General features: G+C 39.2%; 1 protein-coding gene across 2 annotated transcripts in view; it reads right to left on the bottom strand.

The window, feature by feature from the left end:
- The window catches only part of LOC122662342 (GATA transcription factor 28-like), an 83,779-nt gene that overhangs the window by 33,629 nt on the left and 26,447 nt on the right, over positions 1-23,703 (bottom strand). For both annotated transcript variants that reach the window (XM_043857949.1, XM_043857948.1), the window contains exons 3-4: positions 10,309-10,413; positions 10,086-10,219 (exon numbers count right to left, since the gene is read on the bottom strand). In XM_043857949.1, the coding sequence (XP_043713884.1) occupies positions 10,086-10,219; positions 10,309-10,413 (239 nt within the window). The remainder of the gene's footprint in view (positions 1-10,085; positions 10,220-10,308; positions 10,414-23,703) is intronic.

Raw genomic sequence — 23,703 nt, 5'->3', positions numbered from 1 at the left:
TCTTTCTAACCTAGGTCAGACCAACTCTGATACCATGTTAGAAGAATCGTGGGTTAGAAAGAGAGAACGAGAGAATGGAATAATAATGTTATATTTCATTGATAAGTAAACCCCACTATTTATAATAGAGGGGAACGTTACAATGGACTGAACTAGGCGATGTGGGACTAAACCCACATAGCCAACTGTAGACATAATTACCCCTAACTAGCTGACTCTATAAGAGCAGCCACTTAAACCTAATAACATAGGAATAAAACTACCCCAAAAGAACCAGAATACCCCCACGGTATTCTGGATTACATATTCCAACAATATGACTAGTTCCTCTAATATGTCCTTTCAGTATTCTCCTTGTTCATGAAAAAAAAAGTACGGGTAGCTGATGATTCTCTTTCCTCTATCTCTGGAAAGGGTCCCATTCATTGTTCTCCTACCTTATCTCTTTCCTTTGTTTTACATGTCCGTAATTTCTCTAGTAATTTACTTTCAATTAGTAGTTAGACAACAAACCTGAATTGTAAAGTCACTTTCCATCCTCCCCACTATGTTTTTCAGGATCTGGTGACAGGGAAAACAATTGACTGTGGTAGAATGCATGGTAGTATATATTTTCTAGAAGATTGCCTCTCTTCATCGTCATATTTTCTAGAAGATTGTCTCTCTTCATCGTCAATTTCTGGCCAAGATCATCCAACCGACTCCACAGACAGCATTATCTAAGTTATATCGTTGGCATCGATGTTTGGGTCGCCCCATTATAGGAATTTTAGCAAAAGTATTTCCTTCTTTATTTCAGCAATGTAATCAAAAGGAGTTTTTATGTGATGCTTGTGTTTTTGCCAAGAAAACTCATACAGTTTATCGTAGTAATAATAATAGAAATTCTACTCTATTTGTTTTGATTCACTCTGCTGTTTGGGGTCCTACTCTTCATGTTTCTATCTCTGGTTATAGATGGTTTGTTACATTTATTGACTGTCATACACGTATATTTCAAAATCTCGCCGCATTTTCAAAATTTTCGACCAGACCGAGACGAGATACTATGTCTAGATGAAAAACTGCAATATTTCGAAAATTTTAGTGAAATCTTAGAAATTACGGTTATCTCATTTCGAAATTTTCAGTCTAAAAAAGTGCATTGTTTCGTCGCAATTTTGGTTATTTCAGTCATTTCGCTTTGGCATTTCGGCCATTTCGGCATTTTACACCCCGAAATGGCCGAGCAAAACTCAAATAAAAAATACAAGATTTCGGCGAAATTTTGGTCTCTCGAAAATTTTGGTCTAGCTGAAATGGCTTTCTGAGACGAGATTTAACACTGTGCATATACTAACTACTTGGGTCTATTTATTACATCACAAGAATGAAGTATTTTGTTGTTTTCAATTGTTGCACAATATAGTTCACACAGAGTTTGATGCAAAAATTCAGATTCTCCATAGTGATAATGGGAAGGAGTATATCGGATGGTCCTTTCCAATCCTACCTTGTTGATCATGGAATCATACACCAAACTAGCTGTGTTGACACTCCAGCTCAGAATGGGGTGGCTGAACGCAAGAACCGCCATCTGTTAGAAGTGGCTCGTTCTCTAATGTTCGAGATGAATGTCCCTTCTCAGTATTGGTGTGAGCTAGTCCTGACCGCCACCTATCTCATCAATCTGATGCCTACCCGTGTGCTCAAATTTTGCTCGCCTCTAGATGCACTCCAGTTCTACCTTTATTGTTCCTCCCAAGGTCTTTGGCTGCGTATGTTTTGCAAGGAATCATCATGTTCATGGGAAACTCGATCTTGCTGATTTTGTGTCTCCATGGGTGTGGTTTTTCATGAATTTGTAGCCTATTATCCCTCTTCGGCACCTCTTCAAGGGGAGAATCCTACTTTGATTGAATATGTTTGAAGATGTGCCTCTAGTTGTTATCACGGATGGCCCACCTTTTATGAATGACATTGGTATTGCTGATGTTGATACTCAAGTTCAAGAGGAGATAATTCGGCCAGACTTACAAGTGTACACTCATTCTTGGAAACAACAAATAGACACCACCACCACTAATGCACCGCCTCTTCCTAGGCAGCCGGTGTCCTCTGATCTAGGACCGACTTGTCCTCCATCTAGTAATCCTTCACCTTCTAGTGCCTTTGATCCTTCTCTTGACTTACTCATCATTGTCTGGAAAGGAAAGCAAACTTGTACTCAATATCCTATATCTCAAGTTGTTTCGAATGATTCTCTTTCTTCTCCCTATCAGGCCTTTGTGTCTTCTTTGTCTTCTGTTTCTATTCCACAAAATGGGCAAGAGGCAATTGTGAATCGATGGTGGAAAGAGGCTATTGTTTAAGAAATGCAAGCTCTACGAAAGAATGACACTTTGGATTTGGTAGCCCTTCCTTTAGGGAAGAAACTTGTGAGTTGTAAATGGATATTTACAATAAAACAAAAGATGTATGGCACGGTGACCGATATAAAGCAAGGTTTGTTGCTTGCGGTTTTACCCATACATATTGGATCAACTACCATGAAACTTTTCAATGTAGATAAGTCACTTGGGGCTTATTTTAGTGGAAGCTATGGATTAGGTCATATATGTTATTGGGACTGTGATCCCATGGGTTTATTTTGTAATTGACCAATTTAATGAGCCTCAAATATGGGTAGAAAGTAGGAAAACGGAATTTACTTCATTAGTTTAGTTAGAGTCCTATTTTGAGTCTATTTTCTTTATTATTTCACTTTCCTAGTAAATTTAGGTTTACCTTATTAGTTAATGATATGGTTAGGCCTTTCCTTTTTAGTCTAAGTCTATTTTTGAGTCTTCTATATAAGTTTGTACAGGATGGCCAACGTTGTACACGAATTTGATTAATAAAATATCGGCTTTAGCCTTTGTGAAAATCCTAAGATAGGTTGGATGAGATGTCCAGGCTGAAATAGTCATTCCCTTCCCCCATCCCCTTCCATCGGTTCTTGATTCCAAACCCTAATTTCTGTTAAATTGAGTTCAAGAGTGCTACAAGCCTCTGGGAGTTTCTTTACATCTACAATATCATTCAATTGCAGCTCCAATGGCTTCAACAGGTTATTAATTTTATGGGATTCTTTCTTTTGGTTATCTATTGAGATCTCATCATCCTTCTCCAACCAATTTTGAGATCCCATTGTTCTCTTTGGGATCCCATTGCTCTCTTTCTTGTTCTTTGGAATTTTTTTATCATTTGAGTTCCCATTGTTCTCTTGGTTTCCTCAAATAATTTCTTCGGTTTTCAAGAGAGAAGTTAAGATCTTTTTTAGATCCCATTATTCTCTTTGGTTATCTTTTTTTTTTTTTTTGGGTTTTCTATTTGATTCTGCCTGGGATTAGACCTATTCAGGTTCTAGTCTTACATTATTTGGTATTAGAGCTATGGATACACCAAGTACAAGTGACCAAATCGTTCTTCAACAACTGGCTGATATATTCAAAGGTTTATCTAAAGAGATGAAAGAGATGAAACAACAAATGAATACAATGTCTCAGCAGTGTAATGCAAAAAGATTCACTCCACAGTTAGATGATGGTCACTATGCGAAATTCTGCCCGCAAAGAGGGAAGGAAGACTCAGTGATCACAGCCATTGAATCCATTCCGGAGATGCTACTGGTGTGTAAACCACAGCTTGGAGGTGAATGGGCTGTTAATGCTGCCCTTGAAGGAAAAGAGTGTGAAGACACCCTTGATGATAACAATGACATCTATGAGACTAATGTTGAAGTTCCAACAATTTATGTTGTCATGAAAGAGCCAGTCCTTGGGAGGTTATCTCTCTCTCTCTCTCTCTAACGGTCGGATTTGCTCAGAGATTCTCCCGGCTAGACTTGAGAGACTGGCCCTCTCGCCTTGCTCTCACCTCAGGCTGATATCCAGCTCTGAAGCTCATATCTGCTGTACCTTTCGTTGAGTCTGTTGATGCTTAGAGTGCAGCTCTGCTCCAGCGAAGTTTAGGGCTTGCCGGCTATCTGGTTCCCGTGATTGGGTGGCAGTGACGCAAGACCCAGGCGAAGGTCTGTGACCTCAAGATCGACTACAGGTACTCATACCCTAGCTTCCGCTCTGGTCTATTTCGGTGGTGGTATCGTCTGCTGTTGCAAGATCGAACAGAAGAGGTAATAGAGGTATCTGGTTTGGGTTGAAAGGAAGAGGTAAAGAACGAAGACTTTATTTGGGTTTAGTGTCCTTGTCGAGCATTAGAAGCTCTTTGGCCCAGTGATTCTTGGTTGATTCTTTCACTACGGAAAGGATCTAGCCCTCCCGAAGGCCTAGCTTGCCTGTGGAAAAGCTTGGCTGTTCTCGAAGGTACCAGCAAGGTCAAACGTGTAACTGCTTGCTTTTTCTTCAGGTTGAATCGACACTAACAGGGTATCTGAAGCCACCTGTGCAGTAAGGGATACTTCCTCTACTTTTCATATACCCTTTTATTTTTGTAATCCTTAGATCTTTTTACACGCTATTCTCTCTGGGTTCCCTTTTGGACTACATCGGCCTTTCTTTTAGAGCTTCCCCTGTTTTGTACCCTGCGTTATATTTTGTGGTGTTCTGTTTTTTTTCTTACCCTGTATATTTTCATCTTAGTAGAAGATTGTTAGAAGATTTCTGCCGGAGTGACTTACTGTATCGACTTCCTCCTTACAGTAGTATCTTAACCAGATTTTGCCTGTATCAATTCCATTTCAATCAGATTCTGCATTAGTCATACCTAATCAGATTTTCCTTTTTTAGTCTATTAATTTTCAATTCTTCATTTGCTGGTTGGTGGTGAATGAGATCTTAGTATTCCTTCCTTAATAGTTCTGTTATTTGTTGGGCTATACTCTTTGCTTTCCTATTGGCTCTACATTTTTGCTTTTGCTTTTTGTAATCAGATATTTTGTTGACCTCCTATTATATTGTTCTTGACCATAATTTTTCTGAATCTTAGTTTATTTTGTTTTGATAACTGCTAATTCTGTTTCTCTAAGCTGATTATATTTTAATCATTAGATCTCATCTCATTAGCACATCTCTACTTTACTTGTAGTGTATATAAACTGTGCTGTGACTTGCTGTAGCGTAACTTTTCCTTATGTCATGTTGTAATATCGGTTCCTCATTTTGACATTAATCTGATTTATCTGAATTACTTGTTTTACTTCACTTTATCTTCATTAGTTGTTTAGTGTCTTCACCAAACAACCAACCTTCTGCATTGCTTTACTTGATTATGCACCATTTTGCATACATATTGTGTGTCCTTTTAATGTTTCAAGTGTGTCCTTCCCGCTCTACACTTCATATCTACTTTTCTAATTTTTATATGGGAAGCAGTTTTCTGTACGGGAGTGTGGCCTACGCCAGCACTGCCATGTGTCATCTCTCTCCTCCTTAAAACAAGGGGACAGGGGTGTCTTTTCACATGGGGAGAAGAGAGATAGACTCATGGGAGTGCTGGCATAGGCCACACTCCCAGACAGAGAACTTTTTCCCTTTTTATATATAGTGTATATTTTCTATTGTGGTGCGTCAGGTCGGCAGCCGGTACTTTAATATATTCCGCCAATCACCTTTTGCATGGATCCTTTTACTTTTTGATTTCTTTTTCTCTTTATCTCATGTCTCTATGTCCTCTTTTTACTAGGGCATCCCACGTAAGCGACGCGCCGTATCAACACCCGAGTGCGGTGATAAGTAGTCAAGGGCAAGTGAGAGGAAGTTCTGCAGCCCAGAAACGTAGGATTAGACTAGCTTCTTGGAACATTGGATCCTTAACGGGTAAGAGCCTGGAATTGGTGGATGTCTTAAAGTGACAAAGGATTAATATCGCTTGCATCCAAGAGACTAGATGGAAAGGAAACAAAGCTAAGATGTTGGATGACTTCAAACTTTAGTATTCAAGAGACCACAGTAACAAAAGTGGTGTGGGCATACTAGTGGACAAAGATCTAACGAACGACGTACTAGAGGTCAAAACACTGAGAGACAGGATTATGGCCATCAAACTAGTATTGGAGAAAGAGATTGTCAATATTGTTTGCGCTTATGCACCCCAAGTAGGACTGGTTGAAAGTAGTAAGCACCTCTTTTGGGAACTCATGGATGATCTAATGCAGGGTTTTGGCCAGGAAGAATCAATTATCATTGGAGGGGACTTGAACGGACATGTTGGGAGTGATGGTAGAGGTTATGAAGGAGTCCATGGAGGTTTTGGTGTTGGGGGCAGGAACGAGGAAGGGACCTCAAATCCTAGACTTTGCGGTAGCTTATAATCTTCCCATTCTGAACACCTTCTTTGAAAAAAGAGAGGAACACTTAGTCACCTATAAAAGCGGGAACCATGCCAGCCAAATAGACTTCTTCCTTACAAGAAGGACAGATAGAACGTTGTGTAAGGAGTGTAAGGTCATCCCTGGGGAGAGCTTAACCACCCAACATAGGCTGGTGGTCTTGGATATGTACCTCGGCGCACAGAAGAGTAGGAGGAAGGAACCTAAGTACCCTAAGATAAGGTGGTGGAGATTAAAGGGGGAGTCTCTAAGGACTTTTACTGATATTGTGGTCAAACAAGGAAAATGGAACTTTGAGGGAGACACTAATGTGATGTGGAACAAGATGATGACATGTATTAAGAGAGCGGCCAAAGATATGGTAAGGGAAGCGAAGGGTAGTCGTCAGGCCCCTAAGAAGACTTGGTGGTGGAATGATGAGGTTCAAGCAGCCATTAAGACCAAGAAAGAGTGTTTTAAGGCTTGGCAAAGGACTAAAGAAACAGATGATAAAAAGAAATATAATGATGCAAGAAACGAAGCTAGGAACATTGTGGGGTTGGCTAGGGTGAAGAAATATGAGGATCTTTATACCAACCTAAGCACTAACGAAGGAGAAAAAACTATTTATAAGATAGCTAAGATGAGAGAAAGAAAGAGTAATTTGATCAGGTGAGGTGCATCAAGAGTGCTGATGGAAGAGTATTGGTGAGAGATGAGGACATTGTGAAGAGATGGGGTGAGTATATCTATGACATACTAAATGGAGATAGATCGAGTAGAAATGACCCAGATGATTACAATTTTCAGCAAGACGCCACCAGTCATAGACACGTAAGAAAGATTAGTGTGGCGGAAATTAAAGAAACCTTAAGAAAGATGAAAGCAGGCAAGACCCAAGGCCCAGACGATATTCCAATAGAAGTGTGGAAAACCCTTGGAAACTGTGGGGTTTCTTGGTTGACTAAACTGTTTAACAGAATTTTGAACAAAGGACGATGCCAGATGAATGGTGGAGAAGCATTGTTGTCCCAATCTACAAAAACAAAAGTGATATCCAAAGTTGCAACAACTATAGAAGTATTAAGCTTATGAGTCACACTATGAAACTATAGGAGAAGGTTATTGAAGCCCATTTAAGAAAAGAGACTCATATCTCGGTAAACCATTTCGGCTTTATGGTAGGTAGATCCACGACAAAAACTATCTACTTATTAAGGAGGCTCATGGAGAGATATAGAGAAAGCAAGAAGGATCTCCATATGGTCTTTATTAACTTGGAGAAAGCTTACGACCGAGTTCCTAGAGATTTAATCCAATGTGTCCTAGTAAGAACAGGAGTTTCTATCAAATATGTGGATGTTATAAAAGATATGTATGAGGGCATGGTGACTAGTGTGAGATCTGTGGGAGGTCATGGAAAGGAATTCCCAATTACGATTGGGTTACACCAGGGATCAGCCTTAAGCCCTTATATTTTTGCGCTCATCATGGACGATTTAACGAAGGACATTCAAGATGAGATCCCGTGGTGTATGCTCTTCGCTGATGATATCGTTTTGGTGGATGAGACAAAAGAAGGGATTAACTCTATGTTAGAGCTTTAAAGGTCAACATTGGAAACAAGAGGCTTTAAGATTAGTAGAACAAAGACGGAGTATATGATGTGTAATTTTAGTAACACTGTGATGGATGCTGATATAGTTCGAATTGAGGATAGAGATATACCACAAAGTGACTATTTTAGATATCTGGGATCAATCATAAGTAAAGAAGGTGGCATAGAGGATGATGTTTCCCAGAGAATTAAAGTAGGATGGATGAAGTGGAGAGGTGCGTCTGGAGTGCTATGTGACCTACGTATTCCTTTAAAGCTTAAAGGAAAGTTTTATAGAACTGTGGTACGACCGGCTATGATGCATGGGGCAGAATGTTGGGCAGTTAAGAAGTGTCGTATTGATAAGCTTTGTGCAGCAGAGATGAGGATATTAAGATGGATGTGTGGTAAAACAAGGAAGGATAAAGTACGTAACGAACGTATTAGAGCAGATGTGGTAAGTTTGCTTGCATCCAGTAGGGTTTTGAATCAAAAGATCCTTAAAGTTCCAGCTTGGTTGGGTTTCAATTGAAGCTGCATATATTACCGCTGGGTTTGGCATCACGAAGGAAGAAGACGACTTCTTTGCTGTTTTAATAATTCTCAGTAGTATTTACCATAATACCCTTCTATTCTTAACCCTTACGCTTGTTATGTCCTTATTTCATCTTAATACTCGGATTGCCCATATTCTTTAAATGTAATTGACTAATTTCAACTCCGTCCTCTCTTCTTGCTTACTCTTATTTACCCTTTAAGATCCCCTTTAATTAAGGTACTGACATCCCATTAAAACCTCCATTATTTACCATTCTGCCATTGCTCCTATACAACTGCAATATTTACTGTTTTGTCAGTTGTGTTTATGATTTGAATTATCTAACATTGTGCTTATGATTTGAGTTATCTAACACTTGGGTTGGCCCATAAGAGATCCGAGTCGGGTTTTGGAACCCCGGATCTGCATCAGATTATTCAGGAAATGAAAGTGGAAACACCCCCAAATATCCCAGCTAATCAAAGTTAGTAGAACCCTTAATTAGAAAGTCCATGAAAACTTCAAGAAATGGAAATTTAGCTCAATAATTGGTCACAATAAAGAGGAAGGATGGAATATGACAAACCGGAAGTTATTTACCTTAAGGTATGAATTTGAAAATTAAATTCAACCAACCTTTTTAAAAATATCAAGTAGGTAAAATAAGATTCAAGTAGTATGAAGTACATAAAAAGTCCATGAAAATGAAATGGAAATTTAGCTCAATAATTGGTCACGATAAAGAGGAAGGGTGGAATATGACAAACTGGAAGTTAATTATCTTAAGGTATGAGGCACAAACCAGTTTAAACAACAGAACAATAAAGAACGACCTGCTCGCTCAGAAGAGATCATTACAAACACTTCTGTGAACCCTTGGTGATACATGGATTATTATTTTTATTGTCAATAAGTTTGCTACAGGGTAGAGGAACAAAGTGTTACTTTCATAATTTCCAGTAATTGATGAGGTCACAAATGCCAAGATTGTTCAAGTCATGCAGCAGACCTGGGAAAGTTTTTATCCAAGGTGCATAAGCTAAAAACCTTGAGTTTTCTGGATTATTCAGCAACTCACTGGTCACTATTCTAGAATTCTCAACTATTTCTGAAATCCAGCACCAAGGTATTAATTTGATTGACCCTAAAAACGTAAATGCACACTATATAACAGCTCCTTCTACATCAAAGTTGCAGCCATGACACACATAAACACCTAACATGTTGAACCAATCTCGAAACATGGTACCACAAATTTTGGAAACCAAAACAAAAGACTCTGGTATTCAACCAAATAAAAGCCTATCACACAGCCACAGATTAACAAATTAACAACCCTGGTGAGTCCCACTTTCTGAAGCCAACCAGTCAATCAATCGTGCCTAGTTAAACCTGTACATCAGGGCTTTGCTCCAGTGGAAAAAATAACATAAGGGCTACTGACTCAAAATATCTTCGTATACGTTCATGAAATATCTAATATGATGCCTAAAGAATATTTCCTCTTCAAAATATTAAACACATGATATATTTAATCTCACTTCTTAAAAAATCTTTAAAATCCAAAGATCTGTCTACTCCCCTGTGAGATTACAAACAAGATGTCATGCAGAAAAAGAGTTACGCAGAAATAACAGAAAGTAATAATTCTCTACAGCTCATACCTAAGGGCTACCTCCTTACGAACATTGTAACGGATTTTCTTATCAAAATTTCGCTCTTTTCGCTTCTCCCGGAATCTGATCAACGAAGCCAATCTTTGGGGAATGTTTGATCGCGGTGGGATTTCAGATAAGGCCTGGATGAATTGAGAAAATACGGTGTAAAAAAGAATATAACCCATAAAAGCAATGGCTTAGTCACATAAAGAATTACACAAAGTGATACCCTATTAGCAGTATTGTTACTATTATTTTGGTGGGGAGTCATTGGAAGAGTAGGAACACTGGGAGGGACTTCACGGCCCCCCAATAATAAAAGCACAGCTTGCACCTGAAAATCATGACCCAAAAAAATCAGCACTTACACCTTCAGATTTATAATCAAGGAGAAAAATGATCCACTGACAAATAGCTATATGATTATTTTAACTAGGAAGACGCAACATTGACATTGGAGTCCAGTTAACACTTGGCATTCTTACCTTACATAATTGTTACATAATGGATTGTAGTGAAATAGACCATGCATACAACAATGATGCAGACCAGATGCATAAAGATGTTATATTAAGCTTCTACAAGTCTTGGTTCGAGTCACATCTGAGTTGGGTTCCAATTTTATGGGTTTGTATTGTCAGAGGCTGAAATGTAAAGCCCAAGTAAATTAGTTCAAAGAAAGTGACGAATTTTGGTTTATTTTCTTTTAGGAGTTTTAATTGGAGTCCAGCTAAGTATTTAGTTAGTTTTATTCATTTATTAAGTTCTCCACTCAGGGTCTCTTTAGTTAACTTTATAAATAGAGCAATATCAACACATGACTATAGTGCAATTTTTGGTTTCATCAATGGTACCAGTGATCAGTTTAAGGTGAGCCAAATTTCTATCCCTTTCTTTGTTGTATATCTCTTCTTCCCATGCTGTTAGTGTCAGTTACAGATTCAAGATCTGATTTCGGTGATTGGTCTGGAACTTTGAATACGGGCTCAATTCTAGATCTGTTTCCCCTTCTTTCTTTGCTTCTGGGCTCATTACTGCAGTCTATTTTTGGTTTGTAACTCCTGTCTGCATTAAACAAGAGCTCTACAACCTAAGTAAAAACAACAGTTTTGGAATCTATTTTTCCTGGGAAAGTAACAGAAGCTCTATGACAAGAGACATCATGTTAGGAACCAAGATGGATTCCAATCCCATGATTTCTATGTCAATAATTAGAGAAAAAGGAAGAAGAAGAAGGAGAAAACGAGAGAAGAAGAGGAGAAGATGAATGCAACTAGGGAGTCACACGTTATCTGTGAACTCCCACAAAACTTAATTAAATAAGCCCTTAAGGGCATAACAGTAAAACAACATAAAACATATCTAACATAAAAACTCCCTAAACTATCCTCTAACCATTCTCGGTATTAGCAGCAGGCGCTGATTACATAATCTCGATAACACTCCCCCTCAAGCTGGAGCATAGAAGTTAATCATGCCCATCTTGTTACAAATATAATCCACTCTTGCCCTCCCTAAAGACTTCGTAAAGACATCTGCAAGCTGTTCTCCAGTACGAACATGACGAGAAGAAATCAGCCCTTGTTGCAGCTTCTCTCGAACAAAATGGCAGTCAACCTCAATGTGTTTTGTCCTCTCATAAAACACAGGATTTGAAGCAATATGGACAACAGCTTGGTTATCACACCACAACTGCATAGGAGAATCATCAACTAACCCAAGCTCAGCCAACAACTGTCTTATCCACATCAGTTCACAGGTAGCAAGTGCCATAGCCCTATACTCTGACTTTGCACTGGAACGAGCAACTACTGTCTGGTTCTTGCTCTTCCAAGACATCAAATTACCTCCAACAAACATACAATAGCCAGTAGTAGACCTCCTGTCAACTGGAGACCCTGCCCAATCAACATCTGAAAAACCCTCTATCTGCCTATGTCCATGATTCACTGTATAGAAGACCACGTCCAGGAGCCTTTTTAAGATAGCGTAAGACATGCAAAACTACCTCCCAATGAGATGTCTGTGGGGCAGATAAAAACTGACTCAGCGTACTAAGAGGAAAGGTTACATCCGGCGTAGTTACTGTTACGTAAATTAGCTTCCCAACTAACCTCCGATACTTCTCAGGATTAGGTAAAATATCACCATCATCAACAGTAAGTTTCAAATTGGGATCCATAGGGGTATCTAGAGGTTTAGTACCCAACATTCCTGTCTTTGAAAGAAGATCAAGCACATATTTTCGTTGTGAGAGCGAATTCCTTTCTTTGACTGAGCAACTTCCACACCCAAAAAATACTTCAACTTACCCAGATCCTTGGTATGAAATTTTTGCTGCAAGTGTACCTTCAAATCTTCAATACTAGAAACATCATCTCCTGTAATGACTATATCACCTACATAAACCACAAGAAATATTTTCCTGGCACCAGAGTGGCGGAAGAACACTGAATGATCACTACCACAACGTGCCAACCCAAACTCTAACACAACCTCAGTAAACCTGTCAAACCAGGCCTTAGGAGACTATTTCAGCCCATATAAAGACTTCTTCAACTAACACACCAAGCCAGACTCCCCCTGAGCAACAAACCTAGGAAGTTGCTCATATAAACTTCCTTAGTCAAATCCCCATGTAAAAGGGCATTCTTGACATCCAGCTGATACAAAGGCCAATGTTAAGTAGCAGCAAGAGAAATCAAAATGCGAACAGAAGTGCGCTTCGCTACAGGAGTGTAAGTATCCAAGTAATCAACCCCATATACTTGGGCATAGCCCTTCGCAACAAGACGGGCCTTCAAACGAGCCAAGGATCCAACAAGATTCACCTTCACCACATATACCCACCGACAACTAATAGCAAATTTACCTGAGGGTAAGGGCACAAGATCCCAAGTCTAATTCTCTTCTAATGCCAACAATTCCTCATTCATAGCAGCCTTCCAACCAGGACTGGACAATGCCTCTGCGACAGCCTTAGGAACAGGATGATTTTCAACAGTTTGTAAACAAGAATGAAGATCAAAAGGAGGTTCCAAAGGAGGAGGAGTACCTATCTCAGGATCTGCCAGCAAAGAAGTAGATGTGGCAGAATGCGCAAGAGCGGGGGTCCAAGTACATACTTTCTATTGGTGACATTTAAACACACTAGGTGGAGGTAACGGTGATGAGGCAACCTGCGAAACAGAGTGAACAATAGACTGAACAATGGAAACAGGAAGATCATCATCCAAGTAAGACACAGTGAAAGATGAACTATCATAAGGAGTAGACTCAAAGAAAGAAACATCAGCAGTAACAAAATATTTCCGCAACTCAAAAGAATAACAACGATAACCATTTTGAGTACGAGAACACCCAACAAACATACACTTGGGAGATTTAGGATCCAACTCGAAGACACTTGGACGATGATCACGAATAAAACAAACACTGCCAAATACTCGCGGTGGTAAAACAAATAATGGCATAGAAAGAAACAACAAAGAAAATGGAATAGCACCATGTAAAACAGAAGAATGCATGCGATTAATGAGATAACAAGAAGTCAAAACAGCATCTACACAAAAAGATTTAGGTACTTTCATCTTAAATAATAGAGAACGAGTAACTTCCAATAAATGTCTATTCTTCCTCTCAACTACACCATTTTGCTATGGGGTGTAAGCACAAGAGGATCATAAATTCAGAAAAAGGGGGCAGAAAAATATTCCTTAGTGTTATCACTATGAAGAATATGCAAAGGAGTCTGAAATTGATTATTGACTTCATTCACAAATGCACCAAAAAATTGAGAATAATTCAAAACGACATTTCATTAAATAAAGCCAAGTAACCCCAGAATTGTCATCAACAAAGGTTACAAAGTAACGATAACCCAAAGTAGACACGACAGGACACGGGCCCCATACATCTGAATGAACTAAAGAAAAAGGTTGGGCAAACCGTTTATTGACTCTAGGAGGGTAACTCACACAATGAAGTTTCCCAAACTGACAGGACTCACAAGTCACAATTCAAACTAGAAAGAGACTGAAACCGACTATCCAAAAGCTTTAAACTCTCCAACGAAGGATGACCCAAACGACAATGAATCTGGTGGGGTAACGCCACACCGGCACATGCCATAGATGAAGTGTCGTCAAGTATGTAAAGTCCCCCCAATGCACGACCTCTACCAATCATCTTCTTCGTCGTAAGATCCTGAAAAACACAAGAATCCGAAAAAAAGGTAATAGAACAGTTATGAGATTTGGTAAAACGATTAACAGAGAAAATGTTGAATGGGAAATCAGATAAGTAGAGAATAGATGATAAAGACAGACTGTATAACATGTGCAGTACCAGTACTAGTTACGTTAGCTAAGGAACCATTAGCTAAAGTTACACTAGACAAAGATTTTTGGAAGGAAGAAAGAATACCTGAAACACCAGTCATGTGATCCGATGCCCCTGAATCAATTTTCCGGGGACGAGGAGTAGCAGTCGAAATACAGGCAGTAGCATTACCTGTCTGAACAAAGGTGGCAGTTGGAGGCTGGGCTGACTGAGAAATCTGAAATTGTGCAAAACGGGCATATTCTTCATTAGACATCTTCACAGTCTTACCCTCAGGCTGTGGAGATGCAGAAACTGTAGACTCAGTAATGGTAGTTGAATTGGCAAACTGTTGCTGAGGTGGTTTGCCATGAAGTTTCCAACAAAAGCGTTGGATATGTCCTAGACAACCAGAATGATGACAAGTCCTCAGTTAACCTGAACCATCAGGAACACTCTGAGTACCAAAGGTAGGAGGTTTACTAGAACCAGCCCCACCACCACAACTACGACCAGCACTACTATTACCATTACCACCAGTACCAGCCCCACCACTGGGCCCACGGTTCTAGGGAAAAGAAGCCAAGGCCAAATTATCAACAGTAGTAGTAGTCTCACGGGAGACACGTAGAACCCTGGAAAAAGTCTCAGACAATGTGGCTACCTTGTCACTACCAAGAATTTGGGAATGGACTGAATCGAACTTCTTCCCAAGTCCTCCCAAAAATTCCATGACAGCAAGCTGCTCCCGCTGACTTTGCATTGCTCCCACAGTAGAAGTAATGGGAAGAAGTAAATTAAGTTCCTCATGCATTCTTTTAAAATCAGCAAAGTATTGGGTCAAAGGACGACCCTTTCCATCAACTCTATAGAACTCCTAGGACAATTCATAAATGCGAGAAAGATTGTTTTGTCCAGAGTACAAAACATTGAGATACTCACAAAGCTCCTTAACCGCATCAATATGTGTTACCAAATCAACAATTTGGTGCTCCATAGAATTCAGAATTTGTCCCAAGATTTGAGCATCAACTGTATTCCACAGTGGGTCATCATAAGGCTTGAGTTTAAACAGGCGATCCTGCTGATCACGTCCCATTAATACCAACTCAACAATTTTCTTCCATTGTTGAAAGTTGGTGATTCCTTCCAATTTCTTTTCAGTGATTCGATTAGAGGAAGAAGAGAAAACTTCAGTCATTACAGACTTGGAACCATCACCCATAATTTACTACCAAATTGATGAAGTGAAGGAATAAAAAAAAAATTCTGGAAAAATTGAACCTCCAAAAACCCTGACAAAAATTGATTTTATCAGAAACCCTGACAAAAATCGATTATAAGAGAAGATGATCATCACCAAGAAATTCTGATATGTCCTTCAAAAGAGAGGCAGCACACTCCAAATCTAGCCAAGTCCAGAAACAGTCCCAAAAATCGATCTCAAAGCCCTATAAAAAAATTGATTTTTCGATCGATCTCAAAACCCTGACAAAAGATGTTGATCCTATGTTGCAGCCTTCAATTTAATCTTCACTCCATCCAATGCAATCCACAAACACAAAAGAGACCTAGTTCTTAATGTATACCATGAACTAGTCTCTAAAAGCCTCTAAAATACAGCATAGGGTGCTGCACCCCTCCAAACAAAGAGAGGGAGAAACCTAGGTTCGAAAACTCGGGTCTCGGAGTCATCTTGGCCCAGCCCAAAACCGAGTCAAGTCGAGATCTCGCCGAGATCGGCGAGTTTTTGTAATTTTTTGTTTTTTCGACTCAGAACCCCATCTCGGTGGGTTTTAGACCTCTTTCGGGTCTAAAAGTTGGTATTCAGCCTATTTTAGGCCATTTAAACACAATGGCATTATCAGATTTTGCAAAAACAAAGTCCAAATAGGACTTTTACATCGAACCCTAAGTTGGTAGGCGACGATGTACTAAAATACCATACTATATACATTAATGACATAATTTAGTAATAGAAAGCTAGCAAAACATTCAATTAATAGTAATACAACTTAATAAGCATTACAAATGTTAAAGTGATACATCATATTGCTTAAGTTTAACAATGTTACAAGTTACAGCTATCATCACATAAAATGAGATTGAATCACATATTCATTCCCCACTTGTCCCACATAGTCTTCCCATGACATATTGTTGCTACTGTTCCATATAGTTCTCCACAGCATTCATATAAGAGTTATCATCCACATATAGCAAGGCCCCTATCCTAGGGTTTAGCTGCTGCCATGTGGCGTGAGACGGTTGCCATGAAGTGCGAGATCCACTGCTTCTGCTACTGTCATATTAAGGCATGTATGAGACTGGGAATGTGGACCCAATGCCAGACCCAGTGCTTTAATAGTCATACTCATGTGTTGACTGGCCAAACTGACCGTAGGCACTATATTTAGAACCGGTGCTCTCCTGGCCATAATCATAGTGATGATGAGGCTGAGATGAATGTCACGACTGATGCTCACTACCAGTATCCATACTCATGCTTCCAAAACTTGCTAGCATTGTGTTCATACTCGTGTCATCATGCTGAGGTTGGTTGTGCTTGCAACCCGTCCTTCTCTTGTACGTTTTTCTGTGGTCACCATGGTCTTAATCTTGTGTGGCATGTGTAATTTGAGACTCACATGTGAAACGCACAGGGTCCTCCTGCGTTCCCACTTCAAGCTGGTATTGCTCGCGCATCCCCTCATGACGATCATCATACTAACCACCACTTTGCATGCCACCACCACTACTACCACCAGCATCACCACCAGCAGGGCCATCACCATCACCATCACCATCACCATCATCACCATCATCATCAGGAGTAGTTCCTGTTGCAGCCTCAAAAGGTCTCGGTGACTCTGAATGTGCACGCCCCTCTTGCGACATATAGTCGTCAACATCTGTACCAGTTACGGACGCAATGGTGGAGTCGAGCCTACCTCTAGGCTCATCCATCTCTGGTGCACCACGATCCCTCATCCACTGGAATAGGGGATCCTAATCATCACCAGAGTCCTCTTGGAATATGTTGGCTAGTTCGATGGGATCTTTGTCATTGGTCTCAAATTCTTCACTTATGTGCCTCATCCTTAGTCTCATATTATAATGCACATACACCAGCTGCTCCAGTCGTTGACTACCCAATCTGTTCCGCCTCTTTGAGTGTATCAATGAGAATGTACTCCAGTTGCGCTCGCACCCAGAGGATGAACAAGTTTGTGAGAGCACTTTGACTTCTAACTTCCTCAGGTTGGGTGAACTTGTACCATAAAGCACCCACCAGTCAGCTGCATTATAAACATAGAATATTAAGAATATATGCATTCTAAAGGGATAAAATTATAATTCATAAATGTAATGTCATGCCACCTACCAGGGTCTAACTTTTGTCTACCCTCCACTGCAGCTTTTCGACTGAAACTTGCTGAAGCCTCTCTGAAGAATTTGATCTATTTTCATTTTAAATTTCAAACATTGTTAGAGGCAATAGTATTTGCTATTTAGTAATTGCATTCCTTTACTTACTACCAAAGTACCAAAGTCCCATACTCTCACCTCGTCATTGCAGTCAGCTTGTGTCTTGGCATTGGGCTCCAACTTCTCAATAACAATTTGAACTGCCATTAACAAATCTGTGTCTAGCCCAAGATCATGCGAGTACTGATACTTTGGATTCAAATAGTATGCTAGTAAAGGGGAAACCACAAATATAACTTGTTAGTGACTTAATACTTTTGAATTTTGAATATGTAAATGTAAAAACTCATATAAAGTATAAAGTATGTTGAAGTGTTGAACACACCAGCTTTATGCAATGGATGACTGAAGTGCTTCTCCCACCGCTCATCAATGATGTTAATGTATGACCGAACACTTCGGAGTATTGCAGCTCGGACCATTTCCTTCATCTTCTCCAGGGCAGCATATATGTAGGGCAAGGTAGACTTCTTGTCCGTGTCAACCATCCTTAATACTGCCACCACTGGCTCTAATATGGCAACAACTTTATGCAAGTCCTTTCAAAATTGATCACTTGCAATGGTCTGTTATGCTGCCTTCCCTTCTTCTGTCCTAGAACCTTGCCAACCAAACCACTGTTCACTTGCAAACATAGACCTCAGACCTATCACCATCGTCTGAAATTTCTTTAATGCAATGTAATTGGTGGCAAATCAAGTGACACCAGGCCTCACTAAATCCCCCTTGCATTTTTCCCTTGTCATGGTTATACACAAAGTTGGTCGTTTGCCTTGCCCTATTGACCACACCAGCTATCAAAGCTATTTTCCCCATGTTCTTCAGCATTAAATCAATGGAATGTGCTGCACATGGAGTCCAAAAGAGGCGGATCTTCTTACTCTTCTTGTTCATCAACTTCTCTCCCGCCTTCTTAAAATTAGAACCGTTATCCGTCACAATTTGGATAACATTCTTTGCTCCTATATCTTCCTCCACCACTTGCTTCAGTAGCTTATACAAATATGATGCATCCTTTACATGCTTTGATGCATCGACAGACTTCAAGAATACAGTCTTCCCATTACAACTCACCATGATATTTATAATAGACTGTCTAGTAGGTCCAGTCCAACCATCAGCCATAAGAGTAACCCCATATGTGTCCCACCTTGGTTTCAGACCCTCTATGTACTCTTTCAGCTCCTCTACCTCTTGAGGCAAATATACATTATATAACTCATATGGAGAAGGCCCCTTCCATCCTGGGTCAGCCCTCCCTGCAGCGTCAAGGAATGCATTATAGTATGTTCCTTGTGCTACATTAGTTGGAACGTCATTGTATAGCATGAACTTGCTGACGGTTTTCCGTGCTTCCTCTTGTTTACCACCAAACACTTACGGGATGGTTGGCTGGTTGGCATCTTGTTGCCTAAAGGTAGATTGATCCTGCTCAAAAATGGGATCTGAGAAACGTGCTCGTGGTCGGGCTTGGGGCCGTGGGATATCTCTTGTGCCAGTACTTCTCCTCCTCTCATCTTCTTGCACTGGTGCAGCTGAGCCAGATCCACCAATCCCTCTTGCTTGCTCATATGCTCTCATATTCTTAAAATGAAAACTTTGCCTACTCTTTGCCAAAGTCTGCTAGTAAATCCTCCATTCAACCTCTTATTCGAACTCACCAAGTGTAGGCCTATATTCAATATCATCTCCTACTCCTCCACGGATCTCTACACCAGGCCTCTCTAGAACTGCCTCATCAAAAGCTATTTGTTGTCTTTCCCTCTCAGCTTTTTTTGTTCGTACTCCTCTCAAATTTTGTGCCATAGTCAGTTTCACTTGGCTCGGAACATTTCGGCATGAGGCAACATCCTTGCCTGTACCAGACAAATGTTGCTTTAATCTAGTTGCTCCTCCAAAATTTAGAATCTTTCCACAGTAGTTACACTTTGACTTCTTTTTGTCCTCGAACATCGGGACTCCATGTAGCTATGCTATATCCCCCATTGTGTAAGAAATATCTTATTTTTTACACTGTTACATAAAAAAACATTTATTAGTAACTATGACAGACTTAAAGTAAAGTATTAAACACTTAAAGTATTATATTCATAACTATTAAACATAATGTGAAGCTACTAGAACAATCAAATACATATCTCTTATTTATTCCCTAACCCTAGTATTTATTTCTTAATTAAAAATAATATTTACAATTTTTATTAAAAATAATTATACCTTAAAGTATAAAATATTATAACATAATGATGTATTTGACAGTTTGACACCATTTGAAGTTGGACATTATGTACATATATTGTGTATAATTTTCCAACAAAAACAGGTATTTTTCCTTAATTTTATATATTTTTAAACATTTTAATAATATTATTATTAAATCTAAAAAATAAAATATTTTTTTTAATGGGTGAAAAAAAAAATGACTCCATGAGGCTGTAGAGCATCCAAACATGTCTAGCATAAATGAAAATCACATCCAAACAATAAGAATTTATCCTACTTTTTCAATTTCTTTTTTTGAAAAAATTCATTTTTTTTTTCAGAAATTATAATAAAAAATTTAATAACCGAAAAAAAATTCGGACTCCATCAAGTGATAGATTGGCCAAAGTTGTGTAATATCACTTAAAATCACATGAATCTACTAAGGTTTCATCAATTTTTTTTGAAAAAAATAGATTTAGGGAAAATGGCTTACCTTTCAAAAATCCTTCTAAAACGCGATGAATCTTGCAAAAGTGAGCTTCAATCTTCAATTTGGCAGCAAAATCACCTTCCAAAGCTTTCAATCCATAGAAAAATCGAAGAGTAGAAAAGAGGATTTGAGAGAAGAAGTGTAGCAGAGAGATAACAGAGGCCTCTTGACAAAACTCGCCGAGATTAGCGAGTTCTGTCAAGATGGCCCCTTATATCTTTAGTTATATGGGTCAAAATAGACCCGAGACCCAAAAACCGAAACATGACCCGAGACCGAGATCTCGGCGAGATATTGAACTTTTCTCACTCAATGGCTATCTCGACTCGGAAATTCGAAAAACCGAGAATCTCGGCGAGATCTCGTAAGTTCTCGGACTGAGAAACCGCAAGTCTTCAAGCTTCAATATCAGTTCAATCTTCAATCTTAGGTTGTAGAAAAGAGATAGAGAAGTCCACCGAGAGCTGTAACAGTGCTTAAAGCTCTGATACCATGTCAATAATAAGAGAAAAAGGAAGAATAAGAGAAGACAAATGCAACTTGGGAGTCGCACGTTATGTGTGACCTCCCACAAAACTTAATTAAATAAGCCCTTAAGGGCATAACAGTAAAACAACATAAAACATATCTAACATAAAAACTCTCTTAACTACCCTTTAACCATTCTCGGTATTAGCAGCAGGCGCTAATACCGAGATTACATAATCTCGATAACATTCTACAATCCTAGCTTTAGAGCTTCAATATAGTGTAAGAATTTCAAACGGATATGATTTCAACCAATGGCACAGGGCCAAAGGTGAAGTGGAACCTGGGTTACAATACCCTATTAGGGTTCACTTATGATGTAGATAAGTTACCTAGAGGGTTTATTTTATTGGAAATAAGCCTTGAGTTGGGTTCTATACATGTTAGGCCTTTGATCCCATGGGTTTTTATGTAATTAGTGGCCATGTGATCACTTAAGTGATCATGTGACTTGATTAAGTGGTCATGTCATATAACTATTTAATTATTATGTAAGTTGGGCTGGATTAGGACTCGATAAGTCACAGCCATGTTTGAGTCTATTTCCTAGTTTCCTAGTCAGTTTAGGTTACCTAATAGGTTAAGGATTGGGTTAGGCCTTTTCTTTTCAGTTTAGGAGTCTATTTTTTAGTCTTTTATATAAAAGTTGTAAGGGGAGAAAGTACTGAACTCGAATTTTGATATTAATGAAAAATTTTTACTGCTCTAGTTCTCCATTAAAGAAGGTTTGTCTTGTGTTTGATCAAGGCTGGTGGGATTGATGTGTGATACAATCGACACCTTGCGGTGTGACGCCCAGGTGGTCAAGTTCTTCTTCAAGTTCAAGACTCATTGTTTTAAGTTTCCCCATAACCTAAAAACTGCACAGATCAAACCCACCATCACAATCTGCCCCTATTTGGATCCATTACTCCCCTCCAAACCTGGTTCCAATTCCCTCAACCTAAACCCTAGATTCACTCAGTTTCTACTTTTCAAAAACCCGAAACCCTAAATCTAACTTGTGCCCATTCAAGTTTACATACTTCCCTCCATCAAAACATCTCAAGACCTTCACTGTTAGACTCCCCTACATCAACTTGACCTAACCCTACCATGAAACCCTAGGTCCCATCAAACCCTAACCCTAATTTCCCACTTTTCACCTATTTTGACCTAGCCAAATTACCTAGTTTATAGCAGATCCTGGTTATTGGCTTCTAGTTGGTCTCCTACCAATCTAGAACAACACCCAGTATTATAGCCAACACTTGGAAGATAATGATGAAATTGTAAATAAATCAAAGGTAGCAAAGAGGGAGAGCAAACTGGTAAATAACCAGATTTTCAAAGGCTTATCTAGGATGATAAAGAAGAAAGGACAGAGGAGGGATTAGAATTAAAGAAAATGGACAAACATGGAACAAAGAGTAACTGAAAGGGCATGAAGAAGTTAAGGGTTAGGGTAGTTACACAACAAGAAGTAAAGGAAGATAATGAAAAATAAAAGACAAACCTAAACGCTGTCTTCAACCTTCGATAGCTAAAGCTAGAAACTAAAAGGGAGGCGGTAAACCAGAAACAAAAGAAGTGAAAGAACTCTCTCAAGGAGTCCCTGATTGATCTGAAACTTCATGCGCGGGTCGATAACTTAAGGACGTGTTGATTCCCACTTATAAACACTCCAAGTAACATGTAAAAGATCAGTTGAAACTCTGCAACTCAGATCCAGCGGTAAAGAAGAACCAGTTCTGAACTTTGATTTGGTTCTCTCAGATCCAACTAGTTTTGGACCTAGGGTGCCACAGGTAAGATTGCCTAGTGGTGAGGTTTATTCTCCCCAAGTTATAAAGGGAGAGAAGGGAGGCAAGAGGGAACTTGAAGGTGGGTTTGATTGGACAGGGTTAATGTTGGCCATGGTAGGGGCGAAGGAAGATTTACAATTCCTGTACCATAAACAACCCAAATTTTTATTCATTCAAATATATCTAACGTTGATTACAAGCTTGTATTTAAAGAGAAAAAAAAGGACTCCTATCTAGACTCTAAACCTATAACGGAATTAAACTCTAAGACTAAAAGTAGAGCTCATGCTAATTTGGACTCTCAATTGAACACCAATTAAGAAATAATTAAACAAACTTCAAATTACAATATATTCCATTAAATAGAAAATATCCTAAACAACCCTATTGACCATAAACCAGGTTTGGACCTGATCCGCCCTGCACCAGGTTTCCAGACAGAGTCAAGATGGTCCAACCATCAATAGGACAAGCCCGGACTATTCCAACAATGGCCCATTTCTAGGAGCTATTATATATATACCCATATGAAGTACTAATTACTAATTCAATCAAAGTCCCAAACTTCCAAGGCCAGAAATTGGCAGTTCAGATGAGAATTATTTGATCTGTAAATCACTTGGGAGATTCTATAATCTGTTTTTACAGCATCAAAATTAATACGTTAAAATACAGGGTTGCTGTAGACTAATAATACTGATTTTGTAATGTAAGGCTAGATCACAAGTAATCCTAAATTCCTAACCCAAAATATCACCCCACGATATGGTCTAAACAGTCCCAGTAATAGAGGTCTTAATCAACAGTT

This window comes from Telopea speciosissima, chromosome 5 (genome assembly GCF_018873765.1).
Source record: "Telopea speciosissima isolate NSW1024214 ecotype Mountain lineage chromosome 5, Tspe_v1, whole genome shotgun sequence".
NCBI lineage: Eukaryota > Viridiplantae > Streptophyta > Magnoliopsida > Proteales > Proteaceae > Telopea > Telopea speciosissima.
This window is presented reverse-complemented; position numbering and strand designations above follow the sequence as displayed.